At 33.3% G+C, this 26,823-nt stretch overlaps 1 protein-coding gene across 1 annotated transcript; it reads left to right on the top strand.

Annotated features, from left to right (window-relative positions):
- Positions 1–7: 7 nt before the first annotated feature.
- Positions 8–26,428, top strand: Smp_165930 (putative flightless-I; the record flags this gene model as incomplete). Its single annotated transcript, XM_018793515.1, has 16 exons — positions 8–427; positions 2,769–3,050; positions 4,461–4,589; positions 6,911–7,181; positions 8,432–8,697; positions 9,784–10,008; positions 10,481–10,875; positions 12,618–12,874; positions 12,971–13,107; positions 13,250–13,427; positions 13,524–13,564; positions 14,295–14,654; positions 15,351–15,740; positions 17,918–18,103; positions 21,610–21,837; positions 25,777–26,428. 16 exons carry the CDS (start codon positions 8–10, stop codon positions 25,984–25,986), a joined length of 3,975 nt encoding a protein of 1,324 aa, XP_018648019.1. The 3' UTR covers positions 25,987–26,428.
- Between the last annotated feature and the right edge of the window lie 395 nt (positions 26,429–26,823).

Here is a 26,823-nt window from a genome sequence, read left to right as displayed (position 1 = left end):
TCTCAACATGGCTGTTGTTCAGTACTTGAGAGGTCTAGATCTATCTGGTATCAATTTTGAAAAGCATAAAGATCTTTTAGATAAACAGAGAGCTGCTCGACGTACTAACAATAATACTGATAATGATAATCCATCCCTTCCTATCCCTTCAATATGGCCTTCTACTGAAATACTTCAAGATATGTGCCGTTTACAGTGGTTAAAATTAAGAAACGTTGGTTTAAAAGAGAAATTTTTACCAAAAGAAATAACACATTTACAACAATTGGAAAGTTTATCTTTAGTTCGAAATGAATTAACTTCATTATGTTCTATCAAAGGTTGGCCAAATGTTTTACCTAGTCTACGAATGATTACATGTCGTAAAAATGAATTAACAAGTCGAGATGCTATTCCTGCCGATTTATTTGAATGTAATAATCTTCAAGTAAGTCTTTAGAAATCAAATTTGACATTTGATTTTGGCATGTTATTGAATCTCTTTCACAACTAATATTCTCCACACAAATACCATAACCAATGGTTAGAGATTAAATAATCGTTTGCAGTAACATAAGTGCATATAATCTTTCTCTTTCTCTAGTATTTGAGTTAAAAAGTCTCCTTATACATTTTTTTCTTCTTATACCAAGTCTTTTATATTTTTTTACTCTGAGCAATACGGCCACTTCTATATGCTTCGGTAATAGTATTAAACATGAGGCATTATTTCATTATTTACAGCTCTACCTTGCAACGAAAATCCTATGTGCGTTTCCCTATCAACCCGTCCCGCTTCTATCTAGGTAACCTGGTCGCTGTTTCACTAGCCATCGTACAATGTTTATTTATTTAAAACATGTAAACATTGGTACAAAGAGGTGCCAAATATATACGCGCCACACCTCGTCATTTGATTTATATAAGGCCCGGAGTACTACACGGGTGCCCAAACCGAAGCAGATGGTTTCCTAAAAGGTCCACACCCCGAGCCTTCGACCTAAAGGTCTAATCCATAAGGCAGTAGAGCAACGTCAAGAGATTCAGTCTCATGGTAGCCTGTGACCAACAATAGGTCCATACTCCAATTGTTCCCTCAGGATCCTGGAGCCCATGTACACCACTAGTTTGGAATCAGGGTTTCGCAACTCCCCTAGATGGATCTCCCATATCCACCAACCCGGTTAAAGAATTGGACATTCACTTTTCGTTTTCTCAATTTCGTAAGCAGTCACACGGTGAAGAGGCAGTGAGTAGGACTTCCCTGACAGTGGCTGTATACGCGTGGTCATGTGAGAGTATTTCGAGAGGGAGAGCTTACTCTCCTCATCGTTGACTGTATCAAGACGTGTGGGGGCATCATACAATGCATAGTCTTAAAGCCGTGTATACAAGCTTGTGCTCGGCTACGATGAAAGTGTTTTTACTTAGTACTGTTTGGTCTTGTTAATATTCTGTGGATTCAGTAGAATCTCATAAACTTACAAGGGCGAACCTGAAATTAGAAGATTCACTGTACATTCAGATGATGACATTTTGTTCACATTTGAAGCATTCAGCATTTGTGTTGTTTTATCGAAATTTTCTGTTATACTTCTTGAAGTTAGTACACTGTTTCTTTGTTTAAGAATTTTATCTGCTATAACTTCACTGTCAGATTAATTGGGTTCACAATTGTTAGCTTTTTTCTAACTACTATTATAATTTGACTCACTGTGAAGATTTCCATCAAGCAGTATCTTTTAATTTCACTTAAAGTAACTGATATTTCTTGAGAACATGTTTAATTTCATTTCTACTATCATAACTCTTAATCACTTAAATTCAAACCATACGTAGCGAATTGGATAAGTTATCAATGACCCATATTTATTCGATACGATTGGTGGTAGATTGTTGTTGAAAGTTCCATGCATAGATCTCAAGTGTATGCACTTTCTTTACTCAATGTATATTACGTTTGATAATTCAACTGTCTGATTAAGGTCATCGTATCTCAATAAAAGTATTCATAAAGATCGACAAACTGCTTTTTTTAATCATAAAAATTTTATTTTATGAATAATTTTGAACAAGGAATAAGAGATGTATGTGAATCCTTTTTTCCTCGTATGACATTTTATGGGATTTTGTTTCAATATATTATTTTGTCTATTCCCTTAGTTCTAATCTCTGTAATATATGAGAAGATTGATATCGTTTGCTAAATACTTTAGACAAAAGAAACAAATCATTCTGAAACTACATTATTAATATATGAAGTTGATAGAGATTATTCGGTTTAGAAGTAGTTTTCTTCACTGATGATCATCTTCTGCAAAACTAATAAAAACAAAATTGAGGAAGAAAGACAATTGTACAACTGTTCTGTGCGAGTTAAACACTAACCAATTCGCATACCTACGAACTGACTTTATCTGATCGTCCAACTGGTTGCACTATATTATAAATTTTACTTTAAGTTGAATTTATATAGGCAATTGTATTGTCATTGAATTAGTGTAAAATTATCATGCCCTCATTGAATACCTCAAAGTGATTAGTGTGCATCGCTGGTAAATCACAAGCTAGGATGTTAAACAACCGTATCAGCGTCCTCATGTTAACATTAGCTGTTTAGTCGGCATTAATCTGTACTGAAAAGATTAAATAGGATTTTATTTAAATGATTTAGTATTGCCATGGTTGTTTTGTTTTATTGTCTTACAATATCAACTTTTCATCTATTGAACTTCAGTAATACCATTTTTAATGTTATTCTCTCTTTGTTCCGTATTATTTTTTTGTAGGTTGTTGATTTTAGTTGTAATCAACTGACACAATTACCTAACGGAATTGAAAAAGCTAAAGGTTTATTAGCTTTAAATCTAAGCAACAATCAAATTGCACTAATTTCACCGGATTTATTTGTTCAATGTACGGAATTAATGTTTTTAGATTTAGGCAATAATAAATTAGAAAATTTACCAGCACAATTACGTCGTTGTTGTTCATTACAACAACTAATCCTGTGTAATAATCCGTTACGTCATGCTCAGCTTAGATCAGTGACAGCATTGAAACAACTTGAGGTAAATATTCATTTTTCAGTTCAATGTATACTTCAGTAATTTAAAATAAATTTTCTATTCGAAATCGATTATCGTTAGTGGTTGATGTGTTAGGTACCCAAATGCTTGGTAAAGACTTTTGACTACCTCCTAGTTCCCCAGAAATCTCCTTCGATGAGCATCGAACAGAAGGTAAAAGTAGGAAATCATAAAACGAAGCTTCACTTTCGAGGTTATTTCAGTTACAAAACATTAGGATATTTGTATGTTTATGCGCCACTTTAATCTTCTAGAATCTTTTATGGACTTGGCAAAATCTGTAACTGTTTAATTGTAATATGCTAAAACACTTTGAGAAGTTTCTTCTAACATTGCTTTAACGAAGTATTTTTCCGCCTTTTCTAACCTTTAAAGTTTTCTGAGGAGTACCTTATGGCTCTTAGTTGAAGAAAAGCATTTAACTCCAGACTTTTCAGTAGTGTGCATACAATCAATTAGTTTATTATTATTATACTTAGCATGAAAGCTTACAATGGTTCTTGGTACAGTTCGGAACGTTGGTTGTTTACAATAATAAGTAATAAACTTAATCTGTTTATAGTTCTATCAATGATATATTAAGAATTTTCTTTGTCTATATATTTAATTCCCTGGGAACTCTTTATTCCTTTGTCTCATTTTCGATGCATTTATTATTCCATAAATAAAAACGATTATCACATCTTCATCTTATAGATGAATATATTTTTATATGATGTTTGTGTTAGTATATTTCTCCCTCAAAATTCAGTTTACCGTCAGGGACATTCATTGTTTCTTACGTTGTGTTTATCAATTATATTTTAAGATATACATTCATATGAATAAAAACCTAATGTCATTTTTAGCAGAAAGCGGACTATTTTATCTCTCTATTATATTTTAAAAAATAACTTTAGAAAGTGTACTTTTGCAATACACAGTCATGCTGGTCTCTTGAAAACGTTTTTAGGATTAGCACTTAATGAATAATATCATTAGAAACACCGTTCTAAAATCATCTTTAACAAAAAATAAATCATATATTAAAGTTTAGTTTTGTATTCTTTTCAGAGTCAATCATTACACAACTTCTATTGTTTCTGCGTTCAAATTCCGAATATTTAGGTGTTATAGCATGTATAACACTATTGAATATCTGACTTATAGTTCAATGGGTAGTTTTACTTAATTCAATCAGTTCTGTAACATGGTGACAGTTTTGCTAATCTTATTATAGTTCACTTCAATAGGAATTCACTTTTCGCAAATAAATCTTTTTTTGAACAGTAACCTGTTATTCAAAATAATGATTTCCATGGTAGAAAACTTTAATATATAGATAATTGTGATTATATATTTTTTGCACTTTTAATTTATGTTCCTGTGTTGTTTTCCTTCTTCTTTCTTTAGGTATTAAATTTATCAGGGACTGAACGAAGATTGGACAATATACCAAATGAATTAGATAAATTAGAACGTCTTATTGAATTAGATTTGTCGTGTAATTTATTGACAAAAATTCCTGAACCAGTTTTATCGGTACGTTTCAGTGTGATCATTTAAGTTTTATTTCTAAATCTTTGAATAAGAAATTTAAAATTTAATCTTGATAGAAATTAACTATTCTTTCGAAAGTACTTGAAAATTATCATTATTATCTACTTAATTATATTAAATATTCAAAAGTGATCTGCTTTATTAAAATTTATTATTGTCATCATTTTTTAATTCAATCTAAGTACATTCATTTTAATTTTAGAAGAAAAGTATAAAAGTGGAATTTTTCAATTCTATTAGTTAAATATTAGAAAAAGACAAAGAAAAAAAAGTAATTAGTTAACGACGATATCCTTCTGATAATATTGTCCTTAAGCTGAAAACTATACACAGAAATTGTGTTTATAGTTTAAGAATAGTTATAAATAAATAATTTTTATTTTCTAAGTGTATAAACTAGTTGATCATAAAAAATATATTTTAAAAGTAACGAATTGATTAGTTGAAATTAATGTAAATAAAATTTACTGTCTAGTATCAATTTATATCCGACTAAAAAAATCATTTATTTAATAAATATCTAGCGCAAGACTGGTAGGTCCTGGGTTCGAATCTCGCGAGGCGGGATCGTGAATGCGCACTGCTGAGGAGTCCCTCAGTAAGACGAAACGGCCGTCCAGTGCTTCCAGGTTTTCCATGGTGATCTAACTTCAACTGATTCATGATATCAATTATATAATATTAAATGTTTGTTTTGTCTGATAAAAATTTCATTACATTTATCTAAATGTGATTAATTTGTTTTGTGTAAAATTAGTTCCCTAATACTTATAATCAACTCGCGGTGACATAGTGACGTTATTTACTTATAATTGGAAAAAAACAAGTGTTAGTTTCTCACATTCATAATAATAATAATAATAATAAAACACGATATTTATATTTGTCTAAGGAATTAATCATAATAAACTAAGTGGATAAAAGAATGCATATTAATTTGCATGTTTACATTTGCAAATGCATTTTATTTAAGATGTGTTTGATACATTGAATCATTGGATTTCATAGTTGTTTATTTAGTCTATTAATATAACTAATTTCATGAATAATAAGTTAGTTCAATGTTTTGTCTCTCTAATATTCGAATAAAGCCAAAACCGTAACTGAGGTAGAATTGATAATTGATTTTATTTTGTGATTTTTCTTCAGCTGCTTATTGTCATATATATATATATATAGTGGTCCGTTATTTTGGCTCCAATTAGGTCGGACGATGATGTTGTCTCCGTGCTTATCACTTTAGTGGCCCGATATCTAACTCCATTTAGATCGTATGAATGATTGTTATGGAAATATACATACCGCCTCGACTTAACTCGCGTTGATGAATAACGGAATGAGATAAGTCTTATACGAGAATGGATTTTTGAATACGTATATTTTGTATAATCCTTGGTCGAGGCTAACGATCAAATAAATGAAGCGATGAAAGCGGAGAGAAGAGAGCGAAGCAAAATGACATGCGATGGAGAAGACGAGTGAGCCAACTCATTTTACCCAAGCATGACTCAACATTTATAGTCGGACCAAAAATAAGTTACAGACATGTGATGAGTAAGATAGGGAATGCACACATACGCTTACCTAAAAATAGTAAAGGTTGATAAGCGGATAATTAACAAGGTCAAAGTGTGACTCAAGAAGAATGAATAGTCTGGTCTATCTGAAAGCTAGAATCAGCTGTATGGGCTTAACATAGCAACCGACACTGAACGTTTGAATCGGTTTCTTATATTCTTCTAATAGCCCCAGTCTAAAACTACATAAAAACTTGAACACGAGAGAAAAGGTACAAAGTGTTACAAGAACGCTTTACTCCAGGCCTGGGTTATGAACGGAAAATCAATAGTATTTATGGCGCTTTAGATGGCCTTCGGCTTCTGGAAGCTTCCGGGACCACACTAAAAATAGCACTAGGACAAGTAATCATCCATTTAGAAATGTGACACATAACCCTTTACTTTCTAGATATTTCCTTTTAATACTGGATAAAATGTTTCCCTGAATTTTCTGGGTCCCTCTGGAATTTTTCGAGGAATATATTTTATCTCACTGTTACACTTTAATACGAATACAGTCGTAAGTAGCTGAAGAGAAACTGCGAAATAAGATTAATTAATATTTACTCTGGCTCAGTTGTTGTTTTAACTTTATTTCTATTCATAAATGGAACTATTTGTATTAAATACTTAATTTCCCCCTTATTCTTTGTAACATCTTACAACATTATCAACAATGAAAATCACAACAACTACAAAACTGTACAAAAAACAATGTTCATAAATTTAACAATGAAATTACAGCTTAAAAATCTTCGTAAACTAAATTTAGCGCATAATGAATTGTCAGATTTATCCACTTTAACCGGTGACTGGCCTAAACTGGAATATCTTAATCTCAGTTATAATCAGTTAATTCATTTACCAACCGGATTAATTCGTTTGTCATGTTTACGTAAATTATATGTGAATAATAATCAGTTGACATTTGGTGGTATACCTTCAGGAATTGGTAAATTACAAGATTTGGAAATATTCGATGCATCACACAATGAATTGGAGACTATACCAGAAAGTAAGTTGTTTGTGCTTTTCATTGGTTATCGTTAAAAAGTGATGAATGGTTTTTTTCCATAATCGGCTTTACAAAGTGATCTTTGCCAAAGAAACATCGAAAACTTGGAAGCGCAAGAGACAGCTCTGTGGTCCTAGTTTAGGACTTCTCAGCAGTGCGCATCCAAAACTACAGTGGAAATCAAATCCAGGACTTTCAGATCTCGTCGCGTGCGCCTAACATTGAGATCACTGAGTCGGCATCCAGAGGTTTATATGCCTGATTTCTATCAATTGGGAATGTTTGTTATGCAACCATTTTCCAATTCCGTTGGTGGGTAACTGTTTCACACTCGCCATGGTTGTACTTCACCGGTTAGGGCTTTTTGCTTGTTTCACTTTCTTCTATTCAGTATTGTGACCTGTTTCTGTCTTAGCTGGTTATCTACCAACAAGTTTCTTGTCTTAAGAGTGTGGGGTTTTTAATTAGTGCTGGTTGAACAGTCTTCTTTTCAACATTAGTTCTCAAGTTTTGATCTTGTTTATTTTTCTCGGTTTAGACTGTCGGCTATTATCCTCATCTTAACATGTAACTCACTCTATAATTATAAACACCAGAATCAAGTCTATCAAAACATTATGTTGATTGCTTTCAACAATCTAGCGCTAGTTTTTTTATTTTTAAAATCCGTCAGATATAATTCAGTAATATTGCTGTTCATAAACTTTTATTACAGAAAGCCTAACCATTCTAACCATAGGACTGGATGTTTTGTTATGTGATAATCATATCCCATCACCACTTAATAATTATGATTTGGTAATTCTTTTGTAAAAAAAAATAGACAAGCCATATAAAGTCCACTTTTTAATTTTGGTGGACTATCAATAATTCCCGGAATTTTAGTAAAGAGCCATGTCCTTAGGAGTTCAATCATGTCAGTTGTGAGGCCGTTACTCACCTACAAAGTTGGAAAATGGTTGCACAATGTCGCGAATTGATTGAAGTTATACATGTAGACCATCGAATCCTACTTCAGTAGTCTAAAGGTTAAACTCAGTAAAACTAGATGGTTCTGTGATCGATTTTTAGTAGGTTCGTGAAAATACAATTCTGATTTGTTAATAAGACGGGACAACTGTCTATTCCTTCCTGGTTTTCAGTGGTTCGCTAACTGATCTCATTCTGTAATGTAACTTACATAGATTAATTTTTGCTCGTGTTATGCATGTACTTTGACTTTGATTAACCATTTCATCCCCTCTTGCCAGGTCTATGTCGTTGTGGTCGTTTAAAACGTCTGATACTTAACTCAAATCGTCTTCTTACACTTCCTGACGCTATTCATTATTTGAAGGAATCTTTAGATGTTTTTGAAGTTGACAATAATCCTCAATTAAAAATACCACCAAAACCACCCGAGTTGCAGAAAGGTGCAGGTCTAGCTTTTTATAACATTGATTTCTCACTGGATGCCCAACTACGTATGATGCGTGGGAAACCAGCGTTAAATACTGAAACAACTCATCATCCAAAGGTAACGTGTTGCGCTTGTTATTGTTCTGTTTTGATAAGCTTTACACTTGTTTATATAACGTTATTTATAACTTTAATTACATTTTCGTGATTGTTATTCCTCAAAGAAATTAGTAATCAGCTTAACTAACGTTTGATCTATGCATGTGATAATTGGATTATCTGGTTCATTTCTATATGTTTGTCTGAATAACCATGTATTATCCATCTTCCAACAAAGGAATGAGTTTACTGCATAGCAGTTCGCTTCGTCGTAGTCTATGGTTGCGAAACATGGCAATTATTATTAGAAGATATTCTTAGGTTACTAGTATTCGATCATAGGTATTTTTGAAGCGTGAGATGTGCGGTGTACAAGAAAGCTGGAAAAATTTAGGGGCACCCAAATCAAGACGTGGTCTCAGTCTATGAAGTCATTGAAAACTAGACTGAGCCATGATAATAGGTATAGAATACCTGGTTGAGATCTGTGTGATTATCGTAACTAGTGGTTAGAGACTTTGGGTGATATGGCTCAGAGTCATTCGTAATGACATAAATCCATTCATTCCTTCAGAACCTGAGTCTTGAAGTCCCTTTTTTTTCCATACTTACTCTTTTCTACTACTACTGAAACTGGTACTACTTCTACAATTCTGGAATTTGTCTTCAAATAGTTTTATTTCACTGTTCTAATACGATATGCCAACCTGAATCGATGCATGTATGCATCAGGTTCTATGTTGCGTATGACAGACTGACTAACTTGGAGATGCCACTATGTATTTTTAAGTAATAGGAATGCAAAATATACATTTAACTTCCCAAGTATTTCAATGTGCTATAGATTATTTTGTAACTGGTATGTAATAATAGGTCCAACATATACGGCCAAGTTACTCGAATTTTTCATATGGCTTTGGACCACTTCCATTAGGTTCATCGGAATGCTATAAAGTCCCGAAAAAATGCTTATAAGTTGTGATAGTGGAATAATTTTATGATGATTGTTTGCTAACATAGAATGACTTTAGTTTCGAAATAGACATCTTCCCTATAAAAACCTCATTTTTTAAAATCATAAGTTTTTATCACTTTGATTTAACAGGATCCGGCTGCTCGGTTACGACGTCTCAGAAGACGTCGAGGAGAAGGTGTCGGGAAAGATAGTAAATGTGTACTTGAAGGTATGCAACGAATAGCTAAAGAAAAAGAAGAACTACTTGAACAAAAAGAACATGAGGTTGAAGAAGAAACACGTAAATTAGCGGCTAGACGTTGGCAAGATCTATTGGCTAGACCACGACTGGATTATACAGGAATTTTTGACGAGGCATGTGAGCTTCAATTTTATTGGTCTTTATATTACAATTAACTGACAATTCACAATCATTTTAGGGATACTTTTCGTATGAAGTAGCTGTATAAGTAATTGTTCACACACATGCACAAAAAATTTCATATTGTGTTTGATGTTTGTTGTTGATCAGCTAGATCCTCTACACATAACCCCTGGCGTTTAATATACCACCGATTTGTACTGCACATCCTGTCTAAACCTTTGCTACTATGTTGTAATCTACTGACAAACAACATTTACGATTGATCTTTTTAGGGACTAGATAATATAAAGAAAGGATACATGATGATTAATGTCATCTTTTTATGATCCTCATTGATATTCATTCAATAGAGGTTAATGATTTTAGCATTATTCCTTCTTTTAACTGATTAAAATACTGTTAATAACCAAAAATAATTATTGTAGTGCGCATTAATGTACGTTTATTTATATAAACTTTCAGGATACTGGTATACATCCTGGTGTGCAGATGTGGGAATTGGATCAGTTTTATCCCAAACGTGTTGAAGATGATGTTTTACAAGGTCATTTGCTTAATGGTGATTGTTATGTTATCTTACAAACTACTATAAGTAATAATCAAGTATTTGAATGGACTATATATTATTGGATTGGTTCTCGTTCAACAAAAGATAAACAGACTTGTGCAGCTATTCATGCTGTAAATTTACGTAATTTCCTTGGTGCTGAATGTCGAACTAAACGTGAAGAAGAAGGAGATGAATCTTCAGAATTTGTAGCATTATTCGATGGCAATTTGATAGTATTAGATGGTGCTCGTGGTGAGACTGGATTTATTCATGTTGAAGATGATGTTGTAGTACCCAGATTTTATAGGTATTTGATTAGTATTAATTGTTCAGCATAATTTCATTTTTTCTAAATCTCAAAATGTTATTATTATTGTTCATCTTTAAAGTTGAATAAGGCGTTTTTATCGAATATTTTCCTTTGTAATACTCCTAAGTCACTTGCGAAACATCGCTATTAAATTTTGCCTGTAACTCAATGTTTTTTGATAATTAATGTTAATAGGTAGAAGAGTATCTGTATAAATTATTGAAGTACACAATGAATTCGATGTTGGATGTTTTTTTCCATCCTAATAATATAATATACAGCGACGTAAAACCTTTTGGGTTGTTTATAGTCTTATAACTTTGAATTTCACGATTACTTTGTTGGTTTGTTCGTCTTATATTCATTCTCGCCCAGTCATTTATCATCTTATCAGTCAGTCAGCAACAACGTAGAACTTCGTACGTACGTACATCAGTTCGAGTTGCCATATCACATTAGTACAGAGATGCAGTTGTCGATTTAAATCCCATAGTGGTAGAAGTAGTAAGAGTATAAGCAGTAATCCGAAAGATAAGGGTTTGAAGATGCTATTCAAGGAGTATAATCCAGTGAAACAAATTTGAAAAGAGAAAAAGATAGGGACATGAAGAATTCAGAGGATTAGAATTTCGGAGAACACAAAGAGTGGATGCACCTTCGCCATTGCAAACGATTTTGAGCCATGTCATTCAAGGTCTTTAACCATCGGTTGTTATCATCTCGCCAATCCCAATCAGGTAGTCTACACCTACCAACATGGTTGGTTCTTTATTTTGACATGGTGAGGTCAAATGAATGACGCTACTCAGATCCTGTATGCACGTTTTGGAGACGCAGCACACATCGATGGTGCGAGATTCTAAAGTCTTAGCTAAGGAAGCCTGTTGTCCTATTTGGCACAATATTCGGACGTTAAAAGTTCCTACATGTAGTTTAGAGACCTAGGAGAGTGACCACAGAGCCCAAGAGACAACTGCTTGAGGCCAGTCACGCACGGCCATTTTGTGGGAGGTTTGTGACGCGTTACTGCTGTTACACCCCTCTATAGTCAGCAGTACAACTTCGCCCTCAGACCTTGGGTTTGCTGCTTTTACTCTTACCGTTCTGCAATCGACTTGCCTGACATGGTAGAACCTACAGGAACATATGTTCCAGCCAATATAGTACGGTTGCTTCATCACGATAGGCAAACCCGACAACCACGTCAAGGTAGCAGCTGCGGTCGGAATATCATCTTATAAGTCATATTATATTGGTTGTATGCGATATCTTTAAATTATTGCCTAAACTCTTTAATTACCGTATGGTCAGTCACTCGTTAGTCTTATATTCATGAAGCTTCTTATTTTAGATGCTTTGTTTAGTTCAGTCATTTAAACATTCTATCAAGCTGTCATAAAATTTTATGTTTGAAATAGTCCCACCCCATAAGTATTTGGTTTTTACAAATACCTCTTTCACTGTTTTTTTATTTTCATGTTTGTTATTATCGCTGTAATAATTTTAAACATTATGCATGGTGTGTGCGGCATAAATCTCTAAGCATACGTTTGTGTTGTTAGTTGACTCGTTATTTATTTGGCGGTCAGATTCTTAACTCACCAGTTTATTATCACAGGGCATTATGGATTGAATAGTCAGTTTTTTGTTGAGTTCAGATTACAGGCGTAACTAATATTTGATTTTACGCTATTTCTTAAAATATTCATTTTTATTTACATTTTTCTACTCTTATATAGGTTATTTGGCACAGAAAAACGTTTGAAAATTGTCTCAATGCCATTAACTCATCTCAGTTTAGATTCTAAATTCAGTTATCTACTCGATGCTCAATCTCATCTCTATTTATGGATAGGAAAAAATTCACGTCCTATCATACAAACTAAAGGGCGATTATTAGCTGAGAAAATTTCAGTTCGTGAACGTCGAGGTGAAGCATCCATTCATATTGAACCGGAAACTCGTGAATCCAATGCATTTTGGGCCATTATAACCGGTGTTTGGGTTCCTGCACCACTGCCGAAACCAACTACCAATTCAGATCAAAAAGATCATATAATTAAACCTTTAGATAATCATGAAGAAAATAAAGAAATCAATTATCCACCTGCTCCGGTGGTTCATCCACCGAAAGTAATATCACGTGACTTCATCCCTACGGACTGGCAACTACCTCAACCAATTTTATATGATGTTCAAATGGGAAGAGGTTATTTAGAATTACCGCAAGTAAGTATTTCATTGCAAATGTTGTCTTCTGGGGGTCATTACTTTTTTATACACAGTTATTCATTACAGTTTTACTTTTTTATATCTTATTTAACGTATTATTTCAAATGAAAATGGTTAGTTATACATATATATTTTTTAGGTGGAACTTGAAAATGGTCTTTTGTCCAAACGATTATTAGATTCGAAACATGTTTATATTCTGGATAGTGGTGGTCAGTTATTTTTATGGATGGGTGAGAAATCATCGAAATTCCTTCGATTCGCGGGTTATAAATTAGCATTACAACTTATGGGTGTAATGCCTAGAAGTCGTTTAGGTGGACTTGAATTATTATTTACTGAATCAAATATGCCTACACTAACACAAACACTATTAAATAATGATCACGTGGATTGGTGGAATGATTTTACAGATTCACTGCTTCAACCATGTACACAAGGAGCTGAAACTCAAGTAAGTGAATTCTTTTTGTTATTTCAATATACGTTCGAGTTCTATCAAACGCTATCATGAGATAATAAATATTCATTTACGATTCATAACCATAGATTTCATTCAGTATAGCTTTAAGTATCGAAATTCCAACGATATCCCAATAAATATTTTAGGTTTGAAAGAGAAAAAGAAGATCTATGTATCAGAGAAAATGTGATACAAATGAGCACCAAAAATAATATACTTACACCTGGTATACTTCACGGAGGAGTGTAGGCTGCTCACTAAGATTCTCTATCGAACTCTTGCATGGTCGGTCCTTTCCATTTGTTTTTCATCCTTTTCATATGTGGGTATCATTACCAAGTTTTGATTCGATAATTTTGAGTAAATTGAACATTGGGTAGATTGTTATTAATAAATCAATATATTTGTAATATCCCAATGAGTAGAAAAATTAGATTTTCTGACTTTTCGTGACTCAGTGCCACTTCTTCAGAGAATAAATAACCAAATTAACAATTATCCAAGTTTAATGATTACTAGATTATGTGCGAGTGGCTAACTGATAATATTCGACCATATTTTTTAGTATCACCAGTTCAGTGTTCCCCAATTTCTATTCGTTCTCAATCATTGATATTCTAAATGGTTTTTCTTATTCGATACGACGTTATACATGTTAGCAATGCTTTACGCGATAATAATCACACTTTTTAAAATCAATATTGTTTTTGGCTTGTTTAAGATTTTCAAGTGTCAGTTTTGTGATTGGGATGAGGCTTTAGCTGTTGATTTTACCCGTACTGCCGATTCTGTAGCACGCCGTGGAGTGGATATCAACAAAATTCTAGAAAAAGATAAACCTGCTACCGATCTTCGAGCATTATTAGCACCTAGAGAAACACCACTTACTAATGAAGAGGCTCTACAAATGATGGCTGAATGGAATGATGAATTAATTGAACCTCCAGAAGAGAATATTGTAGAGTCGAGCAGTGCTTTGCAACAATTTATAATGGTTGATGGGAAATGGATTCTTGTGGAAAATCGTTGGTTTGGACAATTTTTCAATCAAGATTCGTATATTCTAATTGCACGCTATTGGGTAATGAATTTAAATGTATAGATATAGACTAAGTTTTTTTCTTTTCATGCTGTTATCTCGAGTTATATATTTTCTTTTCATTGTTTAAATAGTCTATAACATTGCTTGCAAGTCAAAATTATGTAAAACAGTATCTTGTAATAATGACATAGAAAAAAAAACATTTATTTAACCTAATAAATATTTTCATGGGGACGAGGTAAAGTCGGTTATTACACAGGTCTAATGATTGTATAAGTAGAACATTTACTGACTGAAATATCTCATACAATTTCCAAATTTGAATTAACTAAGAACATTGTACTGCTATGTTCGTTTTTACTCTATCCTAATGGAAGTGTGTTTGAAAACTATTGGAAAACCTTTTTGGATTAGATGGTAGCATTTATTTGTTTAAAAGTTTGATTAATACGAATCAGTTTTTAGAGTTGACCCAGAATCTTCTCTGGTGAATAACTTCGGTTATATGTAGATTATTAATATATAGTTCAGATAATAAGTGAGATTCGGGTATGTGCTTGAGTGTTTGTAAATGAACTATTGACGACCACCAAGTAGTTCCGGTTATTTAAAATTTTCATATCTTAAGACTGGAAAGTTTGGATAATAAACTGGCTTACGCATTGCTCATTAATGTAACAAAACGTTTTATGGATTAACTAATTTTACTTTTTGTTTTGAACAATTTTTTTCCAGGATTATGATGATGAAAACAAAGAACTTTCAGAGAGTGATAATCAAGGTGATGATATTGATGAGGATTCAAATCTTACAAAAACTGTAGTCTATTTTTGGCAAGGTCGTGAAGCATCCGATTTAAGTTGGCTTCAGTTCGAATTCTCAGTTCGTAAAGATATGCAAGCTCGTCTATCACAAAATCCGGAAAATGTTAGTCGACCATTAAAAGTAGTATTTAAACGTGTAAAACAACAACAAGAAGACACTATGTTCTTAGCTCATTTTCAACGTCAATTCATCATTCATTCAGGCCATTATCGTGATCGTGCTGAGCCATCACGTTTAGAACGAATTCAAATGTATTATATTAGAGCAAATGGTAACCTTATATCCACTCGATGTATAGAAGTAAGTATTTATAGATACCAATATATTATCTTGGAATTCTCATTATTATAAATCCAAGTACATCATTCTGTCAAATTTATTTATTATTAATGGCTTTATTCAATATTATAATCTGGTACAATATAGAATTCTCAGCACGAGTTATTTCAACAAGTTTTTACCAAAAAAAACAGAAAAGGAATAAAAAAAGGTTTAAGAAAATCTGAGTTTATACAAATTATCGAATTTGAGACATGCTTAAGAATACAGGTTATTTACTAAGTCAACTCTAACAGCCTATTCGTCACAAAGTAAATTTGCTAGGTAAGGTATTACAGAACTTTTATAGATTTGCTTGCGTGTATGGATTGTAATGTATTTACGTCTCGTTCTACCAGAAGATATACAAGGAGAAAGATATGAATGGAGCGGATGGTTAGTATCTGATAAGATAACACCTGCCAAGAGTTTGCAAGACTTAAGATGTCTATCCACAAGCATATTAATAATGACTTCAAAAGATTCACCACATACCTTGCGAACTGCCTTCAGCACTCTCCGCAAAACAGCAAAGTCTTTTCTCAAAAGCCCGGGAAAGAATAATGGAGAACAATATAGAATAATAGGTAATATGCAGGAATTTACAAATTGTAAGAGTAAATGGTGAGTAATCCCAAAAGCATGCAGCCTCTTTATGTAGTATGTCAAACGGTAAGCTTTTTTCGATAACAGTAAAACATGGGAAGACCAAGAAAGATCAGAGGAAAAAATAACACCAAGATATTTGGCCATCGACACCATCGATACTTTTAAGCAATTGCTACATACCCTTCTAATGATATATTTTGAGTAAATCAACCTAAATATGTTTCATATGAAAATTAATCTTCGCTGTCTAATTTTGGGGCGTTAGGATTAAGGCATTTGTGTACTATTTATGTAAAGTTTTTCTGATGTCCCATTTCTTTTCATCGTTTACATAATTTGGTTTCTCAAAGTCATTAATCTACACTGTACTCATAAACTCATTTTAAGAGGAACTCAATAAGTTTCATAAACCATTACCTTAGTATCAAAATATTTCACTTACAATGGAGTAATATTTAAGATGAATTCTATGTGTACCATAGGAAAATGTTTTGTTACTCTTAGAGACACGTAACGTGTGTGTAAGAAGTGCTTTTTATTTTTGTAAAATTATTAAGTATTTTGGTGTCTTATATTCTAAGAAAAAATCTATTCAATTCATTCTCTAATCACAAAATCTTAAGCACTTACAACCTATAGTTTTGTTTATTATGCAAATAAATCGTGTATATCTTTCTCTGCCATCCTAATAATATGTCAAGTAAAGTCTCAGTGATATATAGTATATCTGGAATTCGTAAGTTTCTCCGTTTTTTAAATAACAGCATTATCATCACTAGATGTCTCGCTTTTTCTTTAAACTATATACTTTTCTTGTATCTTTATTTTGACTTATATGGACAGCATATTTTCTTAATCATTCATCAACTATTTATCCATCTGAATTCCCCAACTCAGTATTCCATGGTCTGTTTTCTTTTGACTCCTTCAAATTATCAAACTATACTGTAGAATAGATAGAATGTAGCTTGTTGTGGAAACCAACACACGATTTTCGTCAGCTGAATTTACATGCATTTCATAGTTGATATCCACTCTGTTCTATAAAAGTTTTTAACCCTAACGACTCTATCGAGGCAATCCACACTGATTGTGTATATGACAGCTAAGACTGATCAAAATTCAGTCGAAATATCAACAATAGGATGATCTAAATCATTACTAATTGAATTACACCTTAGAATTAGTTTACGTTTATGCGTTGTGAAGCGATATATTTTTCTTAATCTGTTAGAAGCTCATTTATTTTAACATGTAAAATTTATTGATGAATTAAACCAGGAATACTGAAGCTTATAGTAAATCATATCTTTAGCTGTATTAAGATGTTCAACAACATTTCATTTCATTACCTCCGTCTGCCTTAAATGCGGAAGTCTCCATTTCTATGTACGGATACATTAAAACCATCTTTCTTTTATCGATAATTATCAATATATAAATAACATTATGTTTTTCTTTTCATATACTCCTTTGTTAATCTCATTGCTATTATTTCTGTTGTCAAAACTTAGGTTATCTATTATTATTTATTCATTGTTCTTATCCAGGTCAAACCGTCAGTTGTAAATTTAAACTCTTGCTTCACTTACATAATCAAAGTACCTGCACATATTGTTAGTGTACTTGAAAAGAAACAAACAGATAAATGTCATGTGTATGTATGGACTGGAAGTAAATCTTCATCTGAAGATAAAGAATTAGCTGGTCGCCTAAGCGAGAAAATGTTCAGTTGGGTATGTTCATCCCCACCTTTGTAACTATATATTGATAGTGGTAAACTGGAAAACTAATTTATTATTTTCATGTTCCAGTTATGTTTTTTTAATTTTTTCTGTATCAGCTAAGTAGGTTTTTTCATTACTGACCAAATTAAGCGTATATTTTTCATTTCTTCAAATTATCATAAAATATTGTTGATTAATACGTTGATATTCGTCAAAATAACCGTTTAAAATTCAAACGAAAGGATATGAAATGATATTTTTTCGTGTTCAAAAGATTATAGATAATAATACACTAAATTATTGTCTAATTTAAATTCAGGTCTGTCAGTTAATCTGTTTGTTATAATACTTTTAAGTCAAGAGATATAATTCTGCCAAAATATTTTTGGTATGTGGGTATTTATCCTTCGACAATACATAACATTCTGTTATATCTTGGAACAGATTGAATTATGAGTAACTTCTGAGAGCGATTAATGGACTAATATTATACATATATTCTTATTGTATAACTATTCAGCAACCAGGTTATGCATATTTATACTACGCTTATTATAAGCTTTATTTTGACCTATAGACTATTATTACTCGATCTACTATTCTTAAATTATACTCCGTTTAGTGATTACAGTCTCCCACAATGACAATCACCTTTTGGCTTGATCCTGTGCAAATGTTATTTTCTATTTTATGGTATGATGTGGTCTGGTTGGCTTGTATATAATTCAGGTATGTTTGAAATAAATGATTCATGTGGTGGGATCTGGTTTTGATGTTCTGGTCTCAATAGGCAGAGCTAAGCTGGAGAAAGGACCATTAAGGCTACTAGGTTGCTCATACCCATCAATACGTCATTGGTTTGGCGCAGTGCTGTGATTGTATAAGTCGTATTCTGATTGGCGAATAAGTCACATGGCATTTAACCGGGCTAAAAGTCACAACACATTCATACTCTTTTTCTATGAAATCATTTGAATTTCTGTTCGATAACTCGTAACCAATGTTAAATTAACGATGTGAATGTATTTCAATAGATTAATTCGATTTTGCCCATTCAAAACCTGATGTTTTGCTACGGTAAAGAGCTCTCAATATAAAAACTATATCTGCTGTTCTCTTAGGTGTAATGATTAGCTCTCACTCATCGTAACATTCGAAGTGTTTTGATATTGTTTTTTGCATAATTGATTTAGTGCATGAATTTCTATAGAAAAAAACTCTTATTTTCATCATGAAATCAACAACCTGTCATTAAATTCGGTTTGCATTTTTTCGTCTAAATTATTCAGCATCGCGGATGACTAGGCACTTTTTTCACTAGTGACTGGCTCCAAGAGGTATTTCCTGGAGTCCTAGTGAGAAGCAGCGACCAATGGAGTTCAAATAGGTCTGTTGTGAGATAGTAGCTCATTGAAGACAATGGTGGACGGTTGCTCAATTCTGTGGATTGGTCGAACTTAAACATTAACATCGTTGGATGTCCGCTCAGTGGTCTAGAGGTTAAGCGTTCGCGCGCGGAACTGATAGGTGCTGGGTTTGAATCTTGCGTGGCGGGATCGTGGGTATGCATTGCTAAGGAAATCCACAATAAGACGAAACGGCCATCCAGTGCTTCCAGGTTTTCCATGGTGGTCTAGCTTCAATTGACTCATGATTTCAACTATAAAAATGCTTTTGCTTGTTAAATGGTTAAAATAAATACAAATCACAGAAACAGTTGTCCCGATTTTCATGCATGTAATAAAATAGGCAAGCCTTTCACATTGATCATATTGTAAATAAATACGAATAGATAAAAAGAGAATCTTATTTAGTTATGTCTTAGTCTGTATTTATTTTACTGCACATATAGTTATTGTTTAACCATATTGTAATCACTATGATGTACATTGACTGTTTTTTCTATGCTGACATCTACTCATCATACATTTTTTGAAAAATAAATGGATCAATCGATAATCAATATAGGAACGAGAAAAAGTTTACACATTCTTTTGTACCACATTTTTTTGTTACAAAGTAAGGTAGTCACGTTTATTACTATGTTCTCAGTTATATTTACCATTACAAAAACTAGATGTCGGTTTTTATCGATCGAAGTATTAATGAACTTAAATTGGATGCGCATAACTTCTGAATGATCGATCATGACTATAATCTAGTCAAATGTATCGTTTATTTTTGGTGTCAACAAACGAGAATGTGATGAAGACTTTTGAGAATATATATATATATATATATATATATATATATATATATATATATATATATAAGGTTCTCTCTGATTGTGTAATGTAATGAAATTGATGTTTGCATATGATTTTAACTACTAATACAATGATGATTTGTTATGGTTTATTGATTATGTAAATGAATTCACCATAGTACGTATGTAAATCACTTGATTATAATTTACTTGCATTATTGACAAATTAATCAATCTACAATTAATTCATTATGACTGATAATATGTTCAGTCATTGAAATTGTGAATTGATTCTCTCTTCATTGAATGATTTTCCTTCAGTTGTGTGTATTAATTTGAGTGGTTTAATTGGTTTTGTTTTTTCTTGATGAACATATGTGCTAAAAAAGAATAAGATTTGTGTGTTAAGTAATCACGTAAAATTAGTTCGACTCATTATTTATAGATTTAATTACACAGCTACTGAGCACTTGTTGACTTTAGAATTTGGTAATCGCAAGCACTATCACATTTCACTAGAAAGATGAAGTTGACAGTCATAAAGTGAATTACCACCTCTTACTGAACCAACGTACATGAAGTCGTTTTGAGTTGTTATAGGATTATACCATCTAATATATTGTTGTAGCTGGTCATGAGCGATAGCTTTCAAAATCCAACTATTTCGGCTTATGTTTTCGTCACTGACTTTGATTTAGGCTACCACCCAATAACGTCTCTCACACGAATAGTTTGCTTTGGATTTCAGAACTGAATATTTGGTAATTGAGTTGAGTTCTCTCATTTGATCAACATTATTCCGATAGTCTTCATAAAATTGATGAGTCAGTTAATTAATGATTTAAAAAAATAAAACTTTGATTAATAGCTAATGCTTATGCCATGGTAGTGCTAAGTTTTCTTTACTGTGTGATAATCTTCCTAGAATAGTATACTGTTCTCAGCGTAGACCAATAAATTCCAAGAGTGTTGATAGTGAGATAGATGTAGTCGACTACATAAGGTAATTGTTGCGCACTATAGTGAATTAACGAAGGTTCGAAATATGAAACATCACGCTTACCGCTAGGATAAAATATTCTTAACTTGATCCTTGTTAAGGCCATCTTTCTGCTCTGATGAGGAGTTTTAAGCTATAATGAATAAGCTGATTAGTCCTCCTTGCCCCTCAATAGTTGTTCAGCCTAAATCAATCGGTAATGAAGACTAACATTTTTTCTCTACTTTATTTGAAAGGGATTCATTGACAAGATATCAATCATACCCAGATACCGATCTATATTGATTCTTTTTATTATTTGGTTTCTAGATTCCGGCTGATTTCCATATTGTACCTGAAGGTTCTGAACCTCCTCTATTTTGGCAAGTGTTAGGTGGCCAGAAGAAATATGATACATCAGCAGACTTCCTTACTTACGGTCGACTCTTTCGTTTGTCTAATGAACAAGGTTATTTTTGTGCATCAGAAAAGTGTGCAGATTTTTGTCAAGATGATCTTGCTCCAGACGATGTCATGCTGTTGGATACGGGATCTCAGGTTGGTTTGGCATTTACAGTCTCTATCTCATTATTAATAATCGACTGACAAGTATATATTTTATTTTTAGAAATTAATCATTGTTATGTGGCTATCTTTTAAGCTATTCAACATCGTTCCTCTTTTCTTTATAAATCTGATGAGAACATATCGCATTTTATGCAGCTTAAACAAGACAGAAAGTTTTATTAAACACTGATAGTTGTTTTCATTCACCCATTCGACTAGCTAAGAAAACTATATCCAAATCATTTCAGAGAATACCTTTTAGAAATAAAGGCATATATATATATATATACTGAGAGAGTCAGCTTGATTTGTGTTTTATGGAGGATCATTATATATCTTATGGTCGAAATGCATTAAAATACTCAGTTTATTTGATAACAATAAAATTTCTAAGATTCTTATAAAATTACTGGTCACATTACTTCAATATATGCTATCAAATTCATGTAACTAGTTTCTTCTTGGATTTTTACGCAACAATAGATTAACTAGAAATATACTGCTACTCATTATTTGCTAATGAAAAAACCGTCTATCATAAATAAAATATTGCAACAATTTCAATCATACTAATAGATATATTTGTTGATTTAAGTTGGATGTTTGTTTTTAGTTCTATCCTTCAAGTTCGTAATATTTCAATAGATATTCAATTAATTAGCCTATACGTGTTATTAATTCACTGAATGAGTGATTTACATTATTAGGATTTCCATAGTACAATGATAAGTAAACTATATGACATTTCTTTTTCATAAATTTTCATCACTTTCTACACTTATAAATCTAAGTTGATAATACAAAAGGATAACGAAATCTAACGTATGTCTTTTAAACTTAAAAGAACTGGATTTATGATTACTGGAAAAGTAGAATGTAACTTTGTAAAGATCATGAACAGATCTAAGTTACACAAATGTTAGAAATTTGGAAAACGCTCAATGGCCTTTTCGTTTTAGTGTAAGACTACTTTGCAATGTGCACCTATAACCTCACAACGGAGAATTAAATTATTGAAGTTCTCAATATTTGTAACTTATTGTAAGTTAATTGTCAGTGAAATAATTTACTAGAATGGGGTTTAGTGGAGATTGTGATGATTTTAATAGTTGCTGAGTTGTCCCATACTAGGACGAAACAGCCGTCCCGTGCTTCCAGGTTTTCATTGGTGGTCTAGCTTACATCGACTCATGAATACAACTATTAAAATAATTTATTGACTTTTTTTCTCTTTATGAGATTATGTTCAAGAATAACACGGTATTAAGATGGTGTAAAGCTTGAAATAATCGGCAATAATAATATTTTAAATACCATGTTATCTGTCAAAGCTTTTAATTTCCGGTCACTTTTCTTCAGTGCCTTCACTCTCCTTACTATCAAATGTTGATTTGATTTAGAGTCATTAAGTTAAAGATATTTTCGATTCGTTAAATTTAGACGAATCGTAAAGTGTCAGTTTGATATGCAGTGAAGGTTTTTTATGAAGGAAACCTTTATTAATATTTTTTCACTTACTTACGCTTGTTACCCCTCGTGGAGGAGCATAGGCCGCCCACCAGCATTCTCCATCCAACCCTGCCCTGGTCACTCCTTTCCAGTTGTTATTCATCCTTTTCATATGTGCTTTCATTTCCCAACGCAGTGTGACCTTTGGCCTTCTTTTTCGTTTCACTACAGGATTCGAAGTTAGGGCTTGCCTCATGATGTAGTTTGATGATTTCCTCAATATGTGTCCGATCCACTTCCAACGTCTTTTCCTAATTTCCCTCCCACAGTAAACTGTTGCTGATGGTATCCAGTCAATGGACATTCACTATCCTGCGAACGTAATTTTTTTAAATAGTTGTACATTTTCGATGGCGGTCGTAGTAGTTCCTCAAGTTTCAGCTCCGTACAGTAGAACTGTCTTGACGTTGTTATTGAGGATTCTCACTTTGAAATCATTCGATAGTTATTTTTGAGTTCCATATGTTCTTCAATTGTAGGAATATGTTGTCTAGACTTTGCCAGTCGCAGCAGATCCTCCTTTTTCATTGATAGTGCCTCCCAGGTACATGAAAGTTTCCACCTCTTCCAGAACTTCTCCGTCAGGTGTGATTGGGTTGGTGTTCTCTGTGTTGTATTTGGGGATCTTGGTTTTCCACTTGCGTATGTTGAAGCCAACTGATGCAAAGGCTGCTACTAAGCTGGTTGTCTTCCTCTGTATTTTTTACTGTGTATGGGATAGAACGGCCAGGTCATCTGCGAAGTGTAAATCGTCTAATTTATTCTGAGATATCCATCGTATCCCGTGGATCACATCGGATGTCGAGGTTTTCATAATCCAGTTAATCATCAGAAGAAAGAGGAAGGGGGAGAGTAGACAGCCTTGTTTGACTCCTGTCCTTGCTGGAAATGCATCTGTCAGCTGTCATCCGTGCGTGACCTTTCGCTTTAGCCCGTCGTATGAGTTCCAGATAATGTTGAAGATTGTATTGAACCTTTGTAATGCCTTTTCCCCAGTTGTCCAGTGTTTCTTTAGCTTCAGTTTCATCTTGGCAACCACCAGTTGGTGATGATCTGAAGCTGTGTCATCTCCTCTCCTGATGTTCACATCTTCTATTATCCCTCTGAATTTTTTGTTGATACGAATATGATCTATCTGGTTCTCTGTGGTGTGGTCCGGTGAGATCCATGTAGCTTTGTGTATGCGTTTGTGTGGAAATATTGTACCACCTATAACCAATATGTCGAAAGCACATATATTTGCAGATCTCTCCCTATTTTCATTTCTCTCTCCCAGTCGATGTCGTCCCATCATGTCTTCAATTCCTGTGTTGTCCACTCCGACTTTATCGTTTAGATCTCCCATCAGGATGGTGAGGTTCTTTCTTGAGCACTTGGCTATGATTGATTGCAGCCTCGAGTAGAACTTATTTTTAATGTCGTCGTTGCTATCATTGGTGGGTGCATAACATGGGAAGAGATTCATTGTGATCCCCTCCTTCTTTGTTTTGAATGATACTTTGGTAGTTCTGGATCTGTGAGATTCCCATTCTACAAGTGCATTTCGTGCTTCTCTGGACAGCATTAGAGCAACTCCCTGAGTGTGTGGAGTATTTTCCTCTTCGTGACGGGAGTACAGCAGCATCTCTCCCGTATCGAACCTTTGCTGTTCAGCTTAGGTTCAATGAGTTTCGCTGATTCCGAGTACTGCCAATTTGTATCTTCTCATTTTCATTGCTATTTGACTGGTCTTCTCGGTCTCTCACATTGTCCGAACGTTCCATGTACCTAGAAAGATTGTTGCTCTGGTTGTTAGAAGGGGCATCGGCCTCGTGACTTCCGAAAAATCTCGGCTTTCATCCTGAGGAGTCATAATTCTTCCTTCAACTCGGAGGTCAGAGTTTAGATGGTTTGAGTTATTTTTTCTGGTTAGCGTTTTTCTAGCGAGTTAGTCTTCTACGGGATGGGGTTGCTGACCCCATGCCCAACCCTCCTCCTTTACCCGGGCTTGGAACCGGCCGTAACTCTAGAAGAGCTACAGACGGAGTTTTTAGTCAATTGATAAATAATAATTTATGTGCTTTTATTACTGATAATTACACTGAGCCATTACCTAAGCATATAGACAAGATTTATAGAATTGGTAGTGTTCGCATCTTGTTTCCTCGACACTTGTTACTCAACTCTAGCTATAAAAAAGTAGGGAGAAGAAAGATAACTGATTCATCAGTTTCTTGAACGTGAGCCACACTCTAATTGTTAGGACTTATGATACTATCCGTTTCTCTAAACCAAAGTTGGTGAATCAGGTTTCTGACCTGAGACTTCTAATGACCACTGACTTAGTTGATACAAAATTTTCGATTTGCTGAATTTATTCTCATTTATTTTGATTTCCTCTTATTTCCTTCCTTTCCTCTATTTGTCAATGACATTCATTAGATATACCTTTGGTGGAGTAAACGTACATCAGATGTTGAACAGAAATTATCTTTACAAGCTGCTAAACTTTATCAAAGTCATTTACGTCAGATGCAACCGGACCGACCAAGACAACTTAAGCTTACAGTGAAAAATGCTGAACCACATTTATTTCGACAGTGTTTTCATGGTTGGGGACCATATCATGAACCAAAAGACTGGTCAGGTTAACAAGTTCAGCCACATTCTCTCTTCGTTTTTCCTTTTTATTTATGTTTGCTTTTATTAGTTATCTATTCCGTTTTGTATTTACAAATGAATACACAGTTTAGTAGTGCATATATCAAACCTAATTTGTATGTTTGTAAACTTTTTTTTACTGTGAACAACTTTATTATTTATGTTCTTTATTTACAATCATTTCAGCTTAATTTCTTTCTATACCCATTTCCTATATCAGCATTTTACGATGTTTTTCTCCTTCTGTCTCTCCTACCCTTTTAAATATCAGTTTCTTTTAATACTTTATTTGATCCTGTTTTTTTCCAAAGCTTTATTGTTTGTCAAGTCTATCGATTGTTAATAGTCGTGAGCATACTACTATCACCGCTACTACTGGAAAATATGTCTCTTTTACACTAATTAAAGCTGAATATCAAATATTTGCAATACTAAATTTCTTTCCGACTTCTAGAACTCCCACTGTAGTACAAACTTTGAACCCTAAACAACTTGAAAGGTGCGACAACAGAATAATGAATGCGACATCTTCGTAACCAAAAATACACTAGATGGTTTACTCCTTTTTGGTACAACATAGTGTTTCGAAAAAAATTCCATGTTTAATATTAACTGGCGGATGTTGTTGCTATTGGCGGTGTTGTCCAATGGGGCTGCTACATCACACTCAGACAAGTAGTTGATTTCTCGATTCTTCTTGTCCATAGGACTCAGCATTTGCTTGATAGAAATCCCGAAACATCTTTGTGAAGAAGTTGTTTAGTTTCGAGGTAAACATGAACTTTTACAACTAGATATTAAGGTTTATGAGTCTACCACCATCTGTTT

Source organism: Schistosoma mansoni, chromosome 1 (assembly GCF_000237925.1).
Source record: "Schistosoma mansoni strain Puerto Rico chromosome 1, complete genome".
Lineage (NCBI taxonomy): Eukaryota > Metazoa > Platyhelminthes > Trematoda > Strigeidida > Schistosomatidae > Schistosoma > Schistosoma mansoni.
The sequence above is the reverse complement of the archived record's forward strand: the minus strand, read 5'-3'. Positions and strand labels throughout refer to the sequence as shown.